This window comes from Salmo trutta, unplaced genomic scaffold (genome assembly GCF_901001165.1).
Source record: "Salmo trutta unplaced genomic scaffold, fSalTru1.1, whole genome shotgun sequence".
Taxonomy (NCBI): Eukaryota; Metazoa; Chordata; class Actinopteri; order Salmoniformes; family Salmonidae; genus Salmo; species Salmo trutta.
In genome coordinates this window covers 12,501-27,746 of record NW_021822681.1, presented here as the reverse complement: position 1 = coordinate 27,746, position 15,246 = coordinate 12,501, and the positions used below count along the sequence as shown (strand labels likewise).

The following is a 15,246-nucleotide window of genomic DNA, read 5'->3' as shown; positions in this document are numbered from 1 at the left end:
AAGGAGAGCAAAAATACTATTAGAATAAAATAGTATGTATGTTTGTGCTACTATTTTACACATCAATATATAATTTGTGCGATAATTTCAGAAAGGCACTCCGTGAACTGCGTTGTTTTGTCAAGCTACGTGAGGAGATGCGCTACTTGCGTACAAGTACTCGACTATTTCTTCCGTATCTTCGGTATTCACGTAGACGCGTACGCCGGGTTGCCATGTTCGCTGTTTTCTGGCTAATTTTGAAAACGATGTCGGAGTGCCATTGCGGCTGCGGTGCAATTTCTTAAAAATATATACCTAACAAAAATATAAACGCAACAATTTCAACGATTTTACTGAGTTACAGTTTATATGAAGAAATAAGTCAATTCATTAGGCCCTAATGTATGGAATTTCACATGACTCGGGGTGCAGCCATGGGGTGGGCATAGGCCCACCCACTTGGGAGCCAGGCCCAGCCAATCAGAATGAGGTTTCCCCACAAAAAAGGCTTTATTACAGACAGAAATACACCTCAGTTTCATCAGCTGTCTCAGACGGTCCCACAGATGAAGAATTTTATGTGGCGTAGTTACATGTGGTCTGCATTTGTGAGGCCAGTTGGACGTACTGCCAAATTCTCTAAAACAACGTTGGAGGCGGCTTATGGTAGAGAAATTAACATTCAATTATTTGGCAACAGCTCAGGTGGACATTCCTGCAGTCAGCATGCCAATTGCACGCTCCCTCAAAACTTGAGACATCTGTGGCATTGTGTTGTGTGACAAATCTGCACAATTTAGAGTGGCCTTTCATTGTCCCCAGCACAAGGTGCATCTGTGTAATGATCATGTTGTTAAATCAGCTTCTTGATATGACACATCTGTCAGGTGGATGGATTATCTTCGCAAAGGAGAAATGTTCACTAACGAGGATATAAATACATTTCTGCACAAAATTTGAGAGGAAGAAGGTTTTTGTGCGTATGGAACATTTCTGGGATCTTTTATTTAATCTCCTGAAACATGGGACCAACACTTTACATGTTGTGTTTATATTGTTGTTCAGTGACCTGCTGCTTCTGACTATCAGGCAGTGAGTGAGTGTGAGAAAGAGAGAGAAAAAAAGAGAAATACAACCCATATTTATGTTTATTTATTTTCCCTCTTGTACTTTAACTATTTGCACGTAGTTACAACACTTTATATAGACATAATATGACATTTGAAATGTCTCTATTCCTCTGAAACCTTTGTGAGTATAATGTTTACTGTTCATTTTTTGTTTATTATCTATTTCACTTGCTTGGACAATGTTAATATATGTTTCCCATGCCATTAAAGCCCTTTGAATTGAGAGAGAGTGCGTGGGGCGCGGGGCGGAGGAGTGTGTGTATGTGTGTATGTGTGTATGTGTGTGTGTGAATATGTGAGCAGAGTGGAGCAAGGAGCGGGATAGCCTGAGATTACCAAAGACTGGAGCGTCTGCCACTCCCATTTGGCTCCAGTAGCGCTCACTTCACGAGCTTAGGGCACGCCCGGCCCAGCATGCATCTGTAGTCTACCTTGTGTGCTGCTATAGCCCCTTGCTTTAGCTACTGTCATGGAGTTCACTAAATATTTTCATAAAGAAACTGATAAAAACACACAGGTGCTAAATCAATGTGACTTACAAAAGATGAGGAGGACCAAGAGCAAGAGAGAGAGTGCAGTGATGTATTGTCCACAACTAAATGTATTTATTTATTTCACCTTTATTTCACCAGGTAGGCCAGTTGAGAACAAGTTTTCATTTACAACTGCGACCTGGCCAAGATAAAGCATAGCAGTGCGACACAAACAACACAGAGTTACACTTGGAATAAACAAAAGTACAGTCAATAACACAATAGAAAAATCTATATACAGTGTGTGCAAATGAAGTTAGATTAGGGAGGTAAGGAAATAAATAGGCCACAGTGGCGAAATAATTACAATTTAGCAATTAAACACTGGAGTGATAGATGTGCAGAAGATGAATGTGCAAGTAGAGATACTGGGGTGCAAAAGAGCAGAAAAAGAAATAACAATATGGGGATGAGGTAGTTGGATGGGCTGTTTACAGATGGGCTACGTACAGGTGCAAAGGTCTGTAAGCTGCTCTGACAGCTGGTGCTTAAAGTTAGTGAGGGAGATATGAGTCTCCAGCTTCAGTGATTTTTGCAATTCGTTCCAGTCATTGGCAGCAGAGAACTGGAAGGAAAGGCGGCCAAAGGGGGAGTTGGCTTTGGGAGTGACCAGTGAGATATACCTGCTGGAGCGCGTGCTACTGGTGGGTGTTGCTATGGTGACCAGTGAGCGGAGATAAGGCGGGGCTTTACCTAGCATAGACTTATAGATGACCTGGAGCCAGTGGGTCTGGCGACGAATATGTAGCGAGGGCCAGCCGACTAGAGCATACAGGTCGCAGTGGTGGGTGGTATAAGGGGCTTTGGTAACAAAACGGATGGCACTGTGATAGACTGCATCCAATTTGCTGAGTAGTTTATTATGTAGCCTCCCTGTCTGTCTCCTGACCTATTCAGAGTGTTAATATGCTGTTTATTATGTAGCCTCCCTGTCTGTCTCCTAACCTATTCAGAGTGTTAATATGCTGTTTATTATGTAGCCTCCCTGTCTGTCTCCTGACCTATTCAGAGTGTTAATATGCTGTTTATTATGTAGCCTCCCTGTCTGTCTCCTGACCTATTCAGAGTGTTAATATGCTGTTTATTATGTAGCCTCCCTGTCTGTCTCCTGACCTATTCAGAGTGTTAATATGCTGTTTATTATGTAGCCTCCCTGTCTGTCTCCTGGCCTATTCAGAGTGTTAATATGCTGTTTATTATGTAGCCTCCCTGTCTGTCTCCTGACCTATGCAGAGTGTTAATATGCTGTTTATTATGTAGCCTCCCTGTCTGTCTCCTGACCTATTCAGAGTGTTAATATGCTGTTTATTATGTAGCCTCCCTGTCTGTCTCCTGACCTATTCCGAGTGTTAATATGCTGTTTATTATGTAGCCTCCCTGTCTGTCTCCTGACCTATTCAGAGTGTTAATATGCTGTTTATTATGTAGCCTCCCTGTCTGTCTCCTGACCTATTCAGAGTGTTAATATGCTGTTTATTATGTAGCCTCCCTGTCTGTCTCCTGACCTATTCAGAGAGTTAATATGCTGTTTATTATGTAGCCTCCCTGTCTGTCTCCTGAGCTATTCAGAGTGTTAATATGCTGTTTATTATGTAGCCTCCCTGTCTGTCTCCTGACCTATTCAGAGTGTTAATATGCTGTTTATTATGTAGCCTCCCTGTCTGTCTCCTGACCTATTCAGAGTGTTAATATGCTGTTTATTATGTAGCCTGTTTGAAATGTGCTTCATTACATTCACCTTTTCATGTTTATTGAAATACTTTTCATTAAAATCCATATGTTTTGGTTTAAATACTTCAAAAAGCAAATAGTAACTCAAGGTAGTCACAAAAATAGATGGTTGTTGATTAAATTGTGATTTGAATGAATGAAGCTTATACGGAGCTGTTTTTAGCTGAGCCATTGGAAAGGACAGCTCCGAAGTGGTGCGCAAGCATCGCACGTATGTTGTGACAACTTTTAATCCAGTTGAAAGGTAGGGCTATTTACATTGTCATTATGGAGACACCTATTTCCAAACCCTTTTCCATAAAACATATTAACTTGCTAGAACTGAAATAATAGCACATGAAAACGACTTGAGGCGCTCTAGAATGCATCAGTTCGGAGCTGGTTTAAACTGCATTCTAATGTCAAGTGCTTATGGTGAACCGGCTGCAGGCTGGGCTGGGTAAACCATACCAAGTGCTTATGGTGAACCGGCTGCAGGCTGGGCTGGGTAAACCATACCAAGTGGTTATGGTGAACCGGCTGCAGGCTGGGCTGGGTAAACCATACCAAGTGCTTATGGTGAACCGGCTGCAGGCTGGGCTGGGTAAACCATACCAAGTGCTTATGGTGAACCGGCTGCAGGCTGGGCTGGGTAAACCATACCAAGCGCTTATGGTAAACCGGCTGCAGGCTGGGCTGGGTAAACCATACCAAGCGCTTATGGTAAACCGGCTGCAGGCTGGGCTGGGTAAACCATACCAAGTGCTTATGGTAAACCGGCTGCAGGCTGGGCTGGGTAAACCATACCAAGTGCTTATGGTGAACCGGCTGCAGGCTGGGCTGGGTAAACCATACCAAGTGCTTATGGTGAACCGGCTGCAGGCTGGGCTGGGTAAACCATACCAAGTGCTTATGGTGAACCGGCTGCAGGCTGGGCTGGGTAAACCATACCAAGTGGTTATGGTGAACCGGCTGCAGGCTGGGCTGGGCTGGGTAAACCATACCAAGTGTTGAACCGGCTGCAGGCTGGGCTGGGTAAACCATACCAAGTGCTTATGGTGAACCAGCTGCAGGCTGGGCTGGGTAAACCATACCAAGTGCTTATGGTGAACCGGCTGCAGGCTGGGCTGGGCTGGGTAAACCATACCAAGTGTTGAACCGGCTGCAGGCTGGGCTGGGTAAACCATACCAAGTGTTGAACCGGCTGCAGGCTGGGCTGGGTAAACCATACCAAGCGCTGCTCGACTGGACATTTGACATGGAAGCTACGGAATTCCCTTGCCTGCTTCTGTTATGGTTAAAAGTCCACAATGAAACTGACAAAGAGACATTTGTATCTGTTGGTCCATTAATCAGCGTATTACTTTCTATGCCTATGTAGGCTACTGTAGCCGACCGTTTTATAGGCTACAATAAATATGTTACAAAATTCAAAAGGCACTCGCACATCTGAGCAATCTTGTTGCAGGTGCATGGCAACAGTTGAAACAGGATGAAGGGAAGAAAAAAAAGTTCAATCAGGAGAAACGACAGGGATTATCCAGTCGCAGTACATTGTAATGACCTAAAAGAATGACATTTCTACCTTTAGATGTTGCGGTACAGAGAAAGTCAAGATATCAGACAGGGGAGGTGATATTAATAATACTCTGAGCAAAAGAGAATGTTTTGGGATTTTCACCCTCCAGACATTATTTCCTAAAGGACTTAATGATGAAATGCCTATGTATGTTATGTTGTTCATTTGAAATATGTCCCTATTTAAGATTACTCTGATGTTTTTCGTATGATGTACCCAATGATTAATGAAAACTTGCTGTGTCCTCATTGTGATTTTATGGACGTATTCAATGCGTCTTATTTATACACTTTTGTAGTGTTGTAGTGTGAAATGCATATTGTTATGTTTGGTAGCACTTATTTATTTTTCCTTTGCCTCCAACCCCTTTCCATGCATGGAACGGATGTGGGTGGGGCTAGGTCTACATAGAGGATGTGGGTGGGGCTAGGTCTACATAGAGGATGTGGGTGGGGCTAGGTCTACATAGAGGATGTGGGTGTGGCTAGGTCTACATAGAGGTGCTGTTTTCAGAAAATTCACAAAAGCTCTGACGAAGGCCGTGAGGCCGATACGTAAAGCTCTGGCGAAGGCCGTGAGGCCGATACGTAAAGCTCTGATGAAGGCCATGAGGCCGATACGTAAAGCTCTGAGGAAGGCCATGAGGCCGATACGTAAAGCTCTGGCGAAGGCCATGAGGCCGATACATAAAGCTCTGATGAAGGCCGTGAGGCCGATACGTAAAGCTTATTAAATAGCAGTGATACTATCAAGAGCAGTGTGCAGGTTTCTTTTTTTTCCTACAATAAATATGTTGAAATGATGATATCCCTGGAGTCGTTGCAAATCAATTTGTGCCACTTGTGTAGTTTACCTGGAGCTGGAAAACTGATTTAAATAAATAGCCTATGTTAGGATATATTTTATTAAACTAGTTGTGGTGCATAGTTCATGAATACATTAATGTTAAACATAACAGGTTTGTATTGTATTAACATAGATTGAGCAACATATAATAGACGTGACTAACTGGAGGGTTGCTGTGTAGCAAGGGTGTAGGCTGAGTAAGACTCGTGACACACACACACACACACACACACACACACACACACACACACACACACACACACACACACACACACACACACACACACACACACACACACACTGCCTGGTTGTGAAACCGCTCAAGGAAATGTGTTCGTGAGGAACTGATAGAGGGGAGAATAACTGTAACATAAAAACAGGCAGTGTCCTTCAGGTAGCTAACTGTCGGGTGCACACACGAAGATAAGCTGGAAGACAACTACACCTGGCAACAAGTGATGCAGCCTGTGCGCCTGCGATAGGCTGAGCAAGTCTAAAACCACGCTCAGCCTCTACTCTGACAGGCCTGCTCTGAGCAGGAACTATCTCTGTCAGAGTATTAAAGAAGAACTTTGTGTTTGAACAGTTAGTTCTCTGTTTGCCCTGCTTACAGGGAACCCGTGTACACGATGATTGCATTTACCATTTATCGCTTGACGATAATAAAAAGACATAGAATATATTCGGTGACTCCGTGTCGCTCTCTGTCCTGATACCAGATTTGATTGACGCAACCCAACACCTATACCTTCAGTTTATTGTTTGTGTCATTATGCAATTCTTAATGACCATGTTTAGTTCATGAAATGGGAAGTTATCAATTGTGATCATAGTCACAGTTCTATTGCAATTGCCGATCAGCTGTTAGAATGCATTAGATTGAAGGTAAATCAGTCAGATTAGGCAACAGGTATAAAAAACAAACATTAAAACCACTGGCTGTTGTTGACAAGCATAGGCCTTATCAGTTCAAATCCATATTATTTACAATTTTACATTTACATTTTTTGTCATTTAGCAGACGCTCTTATCCAGAGTGACTTACAGTAGTGAATGCATTTCATTTCATGCATTTATTTGTACTGGCCCCCCCGTGGGAATCGAACCCACAACCCTGGCGTTGCAAACACCATGCTCTACCAACTGAGCCACAAGGGACCGTTATTCATATTTCATTCAGTGTTTGAAATTATGACCCCGTCCTCAGTAGCTTATTCCAGTAGGCTATAATTGGGCAACGGAAGCACTTCTCACCTCGAAATTGCCTTGCTATTCATATTGAACAAATTCCTCTGTTATTTTGAACTAAGCAAGCTGCTAAATCGTCCATTTTACATCTTGCCTAGGCTACTGTAGGCTGGCTATCTAGCTAGATGCAGTTAAACAAATGGCCTATTTACGAGTTAAACTTTTACAACGGTTTGTAGTCTTAACATCTGGCACATAATAACGGCTCAATTTCCAGAAAATAGCCTAATATTCGTTTTTTGAAGTTCAATAAGGGCCAAATTATATTTTCTCTTGCGACATTCAAATACCTTTATTAGTCACATTAGCTAGCAATAATTATTATTTTGATGGAAACCGAATTTAGCTTCCAAGGTTGTTAGAAGTTAAATCGAGATTCCTTCTTAATTCGCTCGATAACGTTTATAGAAAAGGAGTTTATTGTCTAAATGTGGCAACCCCTCTCTAGCTGATAAAAACCCCTCTCTAGCTGATAAAACCCCCCTCTAGCTGATAAAACCCCCCTCTAGCTGATAAAACCCCCTTCTAGCTGATAAAACCCCTCTCTAGCTGATAAAAACCCCTCTCTAGCTGATAAAACCCCCTTCTAGCTGATAAAACCCCCTCTAGCTGATAAAACCCCCTTCTAGCTGATAAAACCCCCTTCTAGCTGATAAAACCCCTCTCTAGCTGATAAAACCCCTCTCTAGCTGATAAAACCCCCCTCTAGCTGATAAAAACCCCTCCCTAGCTGATAAAACCCCCCTCTAGCTGATAAAACCCCCTTCTAGCTGATAAAACCCCTCTCTAGCTGATAAAACCCCTCTCTAGCTGATAAAACCCCCCTCTAGCTGATAAAAACCCCTCCCTAGCTGATAAAACTCCCCTCTAGCTCATAAACCCCCCCCTCTAGCTGATAAAACCCCCCCTTTAGCTGATAAAAACCCCCCTCTAGCTGATAAAAACCCCTCTCTAGCTGATAAAAACCCCCCTCTAGCTGATAAAAACCCCTCCCTAGCTGATAAAACCCCCCCCTCTAGCTGATAAAACCCCCCCCTAGCTGATAAAAAAACCCCTCTAGCTGATAAAACCCCTCTAGCTGATAAAAAAACCCTCTAGCTGATCAAAACCCCCTCAAGCTGATAAAAACCCCTCTCTAGCTGATAAAACCCCCCCCCCCTAGCTGATAAAACCCCCCCTAGCTGATAAAAAAACCCCTCTAGCTGATAAACCCCTCTCTAGCTGATAAAACCCCTCTCTAGCTGATAAAACCCCTCTCTAGCTGATAAAACCCCCCTCTAGCTGATAAAACCCCCCTCTAGCTGATAAAACCCCTCTCTAGCTGATAAAAACCCCTCTCTAGCTGATAAAACCCCCCTCTAGCTGATAAAACCCCTCTCTAGCTGATAAAACCCCCCTCTAGCTGATAAAACCCCTCTCTAGCTGATAAAAATCCCCCTCTAGCTGATAAAAACCCCCCTCTAGCTGATAAAACCCCTCCCTAGCTGATTAAAACCCCCCTCTAGCTGATAAAAACCGCCTCTCTAGCCTATAAAAACCCCTCCCCTAGCTGATAAAAACCCCCTCTAGCTGATAAACCCCCCCCCTCTAGCTGATAAAACCCCCCCTCTAGCTGATAAAAGCCCCCTTCTGGCTGATAAAAACCCCCTTCTAGCTGATAAAACCCCTCTCTAGCTGATAAAACCCCCTCTCTAGCTGATAAAAACCCCTCTCTAGCTGATAAAACCCCCCCTCTAGCAGATAAAAACCCTTCTCTAGCTGATAAAAACCCCTCTCTAGCTGATAAAAACCCCTCTAGCTGATAAAAACCCCTCTAGCTGATAAAACCCCCCCTCTAGCTGATAAAACCCCCCTCTAGCTGATAAAACCCCTCTCTAGCTGATAAAACCCCTCTCTAGCTGATAAAACCCCCCTCTAGCTGATAAAACCCCTCTCTAGCTGATAAAAAGCCCTCTAGCTGATAAAACCCCCTCTCTAGCTGATAAAAACCCCTCTAGCTGATAAAAAAAACTCCTCTTGCTGATAAAACCCCCTCAATGTAGACTACTATTCAGGCCTTGCCGGCGGGTTTTGAGTAGTCCATTGGCCTAGCAATTTTACTGTGACCTGGCAACCCTGGACGGACGCTAAATAAGTTGTTTCAAAATGGCGGCAGCGACGGCGATGCGGTTCGGTCAGCTCTCCTCCGGTAGCGACATGGCACCGGACTGGACCATGAAGGAAGTCAGCACCGGGGTAAGTGGTCCGCACGGTGTGGCTGAAACCGGTACCGATAGGTTGTTCCAGTACAGAGTTAGCCAGAACTTTGTTACCTCTGAATGAGACAGCACTTCTAGCTAATTACTAATGATAACTTCTCCATCAAACCAAGTTCATTCATTAGCATTTCTATCTATCGCATACAACTCATTTAGTTAAATTGAGCCAGTTGGCTAATTATTTTTCATTAGCTACGTTTGAACAAAACTAAACCAAATATTTTATCAGGAAACTATGACAGACCCACAGCCTGTCGTTTCCAATGGGAACAAATCAGTCATAGTGTACAGAGCCAAGCACAAGGTAGTGAGGTTCCTGTATCTATCTGTTTCTATAATCTGTGTTTATGTCTACTGTTCTGGAGTATGAGACCCCCTATTCATCTATAATCTGTGTTTATGTCTACTGTTCTGGAGTATGAGACCCCCTATTCATCTATAATCTGTGTTTATGTCTACTGTTCTGGAGTATGAGACCCCCTATTCATCTATAATCTGTGTTTATGTCTACTGTTCTGGAGTATGAGACCCCCTATTCATCTTTAATCTGTGTTTATGTCTACTGTTCTGGAGTATGAGACCCCCTATTCATCTATAATCTGTGTTTATGTCTACTGTTCTGGAGTATGAGACCCCCTATTCATCTATAATCTGTGTTTATGTCTACTGTTCTGGAGTATGAGACCCCCTATTCATCTATAATCTGTGTTTATGTCTACTGTTCTGGAGTATGAGACCCCCTATTCATCTATAATCTGTGTTTATGTCTACTGTTCTGGAGTATGAGACCCCCTATTCATCTTTAATCTGTGTTTATGTCTACTGTTCTGGAGTATGAGACCCCCTATTCATCTATAATCTGTGTTTATGTCTACTGTTCTGGAGTATGAGACCCCCTATTCATCATTCTTTAATCTGTGTTTATGTCTACTGTACACTACCATCTATCTGCTTTGAACAGTTCTTCTCTCTCCCTCCTCTCTCTCCCCCTCCTCTCTCTCCCCCTCCTCTCTCTCTATCCTTCTCTCTCTCTATCCTTCTCTCCCCCTCCTCTCTCCCCCCATCCTTCTCTCCCCCTCCTCTCTCTCTCTCCCCCTCCTCTCTCTCTCTCTCTCTCTCTCTCTCTCTCTCTCTCTCTCTCTCTCCCTCCTCTCTCTCCCTCCCTCCTCTCTCTCCCCATCCTTCTCTCTCTCCTCTCTCTCTCTCCCTCTCTCCCTTCTCTCTCTCTCTCCCCCCTCCTCTCTCTCTCTCTCTCTCTCTCTCTCCCTCCTCTCTCTCCCCATCCTTCTCTCCCTCCTCTCTCTCTCTCTCTCTCCCCCTCCTCTCTCTCTCTCTCTCTCTGTCTCTCTCTCTGTCTCTCTCTCTTTCTCTCTCTCCCTCCTCTCTCTCCCATCCTTCTCTCTCCCTCCTCTCTCTCTCATCCTCCTCTCCCTCCTCTCTCTCTCTCTCTCTCTCTCTCAGACCACTATTATGGCAGTGGAGTATGATGGCGGTGTGGTGATCGGTGCAGACTCCCGTACTACTACAGGGTGAGTTGTCAGTAACACGGAACCCAAACCGGCTGCACCATCGTGCATACATTTATTTTGTCCCCCGCCACACCAAACGCAATCACGACATGCAGGTTAAAATATCAAAACAAACTCTGAACCAATTATATTAATTTGGGGACAGGTCGAAAAGCATTAAACATTTATGGCAATTTAGCTAGCTAGCTTGCACTTGCTAGCTAATTTGGCCTATTTAGCTAGCTTGCTGTTGCTAGGTAATTTGCTTTATTTAGCTAGCTTGCTATTGCTAGCTAATTTGGCCTATTTAGCTAGCTTGCTGTTGCTAGTTAATTTGCTTTATTTAGTTAGCTTGCTATTGCTAGCTAATTTGTCCTGGTCCCGTGTGGCTCAGTTGGTAGAGCATGGTGTTTGCAACGCCAGGTTGTGGGTTGATTCCCACGGGGGACCAGTACGGAGAATTTTTTTAATGAAATGTATGCATTCACTACTGTAAATCGCTCTGGATTAGAGCGTCTGCTAAATGACTAAAATGTAAAATATAAACATTGAGTTGTTATTTTACCTGAAATGCACAAGGTCCTCTACTCTGACAATTAATCCACACATAAAACGGCCAACCGAATCGTTTCTAGTCGTCTCTCTTCCTTCCAGGCTTTTTCTTCTCTTGACTTTATATTGCGATTGACAACTTTCATAAATTAGGTGCATTACCGCCACTGACCTCATTCGTCTTTCAGTCACCCACGTGGGTATAACCAATGAGGAGATGGCACGTGGGTACCTGCTTCTATAAACCAATGAGGAGACGGCACGTGGGTACCTGCTTTTATAAACCAATGAGGAGATGGGAGACGCAGGACTTGTAGCGCGATCTGTGTCAGAAATAGAACTGACTTCTATTTTAGCCCTTGGCAAAGCAGATGCTCGTTGGCGCCCGTGAACAGTGTGGGTGCAATAATTGAATAACATACATTTCAAAATGTATTTTGCAACAGTCGCGCACACAACGCGAGCGGCCTGGTCAGCCTGTTAGGGATGTGGCCATTATGCCTGCCTGCCTGCCTGCCTGCCTGCCTGACTGACTGACCATGGTATTTTGGCTAACAATTAGTTTCCTGCAAATGGCTACAGTTATTATGATAGTTGTAATTTTTGTTGATGAGCTTGTAATGCATAAAGAAATGACTATGTCATACCTAATGATGAAACCCCTGTCTCCAAAACAAATGGTTTGGACTTTTGGAAAGGAAGCTTCTCCAACCAACAGTGGCGTTCTGCTCTTAATTAAAATCACCACCACCTTTGTCCACTTCATGTCAAAATAAACTTCTTCTGGGGAAACTACTAGAAAACAAAGTTCTCCTCCCACCTGAAGTCAATGTATTCAGACCGTTCTCATGATCATTCTCACCTTACAGTTCATAATGGGTGGTTACACAACTATACAATCATTCAGCCCATCATTCAACAATCATTAGTGTGTGTATCTAACCCTCACTCTGTCTCTCTCTGTCTCTCTCTCTCTGTCTATGTCTGACTCATCTCTCTCTCTCTCTCTCTCTGTCTCTCTCTCTGTCTCTCTCTCTCTGTCTCATCTCTCTGTCTCTGTCTGACTCATCTCTCTCTCTCTCTCTCTCTCTCTCTGTCTCTCTCCTACTCTCTCTGTCTCTGTCTGTCTCTCTCTGTCTCTCTGTCTCTGTCTCTCTCTGACTCATCTCTCTCTCTCTCTCTCTCTCTCTCTGTCTCTCTCTCTGTCTCTCTCTCGCTCTAGGGCCTACATAGCCAACCGCGTGACAGACAAGTTGACTCCTATTCATGACAGAATCTTCTGCTGTCGTTCTGGTTCTGCTGCTGATACACAGGCTATAGCTGATGTTGTTACCTACCAGCTGGGCTTCCACAGGTAGAATACATTTACAGTTCAACCCCATTTCACAGCCATATCACAGCCATATCACAGCCGTATCACAGCCATATCACAGCCATATCACAGCCGTATGTATCACAGCCGTATGTATCACAGCCGTATGTATCACAGCCGTATGTATCACAGCCGTATGTATCACAGCCGTATGTATCACAGCCGTATGTATCACAGCCATATCACAGCCATATCACAGCCATATCACAGCCGTATCACAGCCATATCACAGCCGTATCACAGCCATATCACAGCCGTATGTATCACAGCCGTATGTATCACAGCCATATCACAGCCGTATCACAGCCATATGTATCACAGCCATATCACAGCCATATCACAGCCATATCACAGCCGTATCACAGCCGTATGTATCACAGCCATATCACAGCCATATCACAGCTGTATCACAGCTGTATCACAGCCGCATTACAGCCATATCACAGCCATATCACAGCCATATCACAGCCATATCACAGCCGTATGTATCACAGCCGTATGTATCACAGCCATATCACAGCCATATCACAGCCATATCACAGCTGTATCACAGCCGCATTACAGCCATATCACAGCCATATCACAGCCATATCACAGCCATATCACAGCCATATCACAGCCGTATCACAGCCGTATCACAGCCGCATTACAGCCATATCACAGCCATATCACAGCCATATCACAGCTGTATCACAGCCATATCACAGCCGCATTACAGCCATATCACAGCCATATCACAGCCATATCACAGCCATATCACAGCCGTATCACAGCCGTATCACAGCCGCATTACAGCCACATCACAGCCATATCACAGCCGTATCACAGCCATATCACAGCCATATCACAGCCGTATCACAGCCGTATCACAGCCGTATCACAGCCATATCACAGCCGTATCACAGCCGTATCACAGCCGTATCACAGCCATATCACAGCCATATCACAGCCATATCACAGCCGTATCACAGCCATATCACAGCCGCAGCCATATCACAGCCATATCACAGCCATATCACAGCCGTATGTATCACAGCCATATCACAGCCATATCACAGCCGCAGCCATATCACAGCCATATCACAGCCGCATTACAGCCATATCACATCACAGCCGTATCACAGCCATATGTATCACAGCCGTATCACAGCCGTATCACAGCCGTTTCACAGCCGTCCTCTACTACACTCACCTAGGAAACGCACCCTGACCCACCCTGAACCACCTAGGAAACCCACCCTGACCCACCTAGGAAACCCACCCTGACCCACCTAGGAAACCCACCCTGACCCAACTAGGAAACCCACCCTGACCCACCTAGGAAACCCACCCTGACCCACCTAGGAAACCCACCCTGACCCAACTAGGAAACCCACCCTGACCCACCTAGGAAACCCACCCTGACCCACCTAGGAAACCCACCCTGACCCACCTAGGAAACCCACCCTGAACCACCTAGGAAACCCACCCTGACCCACCTAGGAAACCCACCCTGACCCACCTAGGAAACCCACCCTGACCCACCTAGGAAACCCACCCTGACAAATACAACAGGAATCAACAGTATGTTAGGTACACGCTGTCCCCTACCGCATCCACACTACTGTAAAAATACAACAGGAATCAACAGTAATATTAGGTACACGCTGTCCTCTACCGCATCCACACTACTGTAAAAATACAACAGGAATCAACAGTATGTTAGGGACACACTGTCCCCTACCGCATCCACACTACTGTAAAAATACAACAGGAATCAACAGTATGTTAGGTACACACTGTCCTCTACCGCATCCACACTACTGTAAAAATACAACAGGAATCAACAGTATGTTAGGTACACGCTGTCCTCTACCGCATCCACACTACTGTAAAAATACAACAGGAATCAACAGTATGTTAGGTACACGCTGTCCCCTACCGCATCCACACTACTGTAAAAATACAACAGGAATCAACAGTATGTTAGGGACCGCATCCACACTACTGTAAAAAGACTTCCTCCTTCTCTTCCCCAGTATTGAGCTGGATGAAGCCCCATTGGTCCAGACAGCTGCCAATCTGTTTAAGGCGTCCTGCTATAGGTACAGAGAGGAGCTGATGGCCGGGATCATCGTGGCGGGATGGGACAAGAGACGAGGAGGACAGGTTAGACTGTCCCGTCAGACACCTGTCAATACTTACTGTCCTTCTCTCTCCACTAGACACTACTCAATACTTACTCTGTCCATCTCTCTCCACTAGACACTACTCAATACTTACTCTGTCCTTCTCTCTCCACTAGACACTACTCAATACTTACTGTCCTTCTCTCTCCACTAGACACTACTCAATACTTACTGTCCTTCTCTCTCCACTAGACACTACTCAATACTTACTGTCCTTCTCTCTCCACTAGACACTACTCAATACTTACTGTCCTTCTCTCTCCACTAGACACTACTCAATACTTACTCTGTCCTTCTCTCTCCACTAGACACTACTCAATACTTACTGTCCTTCTCTCTCCACTAGACACTACTCAATAC

General features: G+C 44.6%; 1 protein-coding gene across 1 annotated transcript in view; it reads left to right on the top strand.

Annotated features, from left to right (window-relative positions):
* The first annotated feature begins 9,119 nt into the window (after nt 1-9,119).
* The window catches only part of psmb6 (proteasome 20S subunit beta 6), an 11,513-nt gene continuing 5,386 nt past the window's right edge, over nt 9,120-15,246 (top strand). Inside the window, exons 1-4 of the mRNA XM_029744594.1 lie at nt 9,120-9,263; nt 10,748-10,815; nt 12,569-12,700; nt 14,737-14,866. Coding sequence (XP_029600454.1) covers nt 9,174-9,263; nt 10,748-10,815; nt 12,569-12,700; nt 14,737-14,866 — 420 coding nt within the window. The 5' untranslated portion in view covers nt 9,120-9,173. The remainder of the gene's footprint in view (nt 9,264-10,747; nt 10,816-12,568; nt 12,701-14,736; nt 14,867-15,246) is intronic.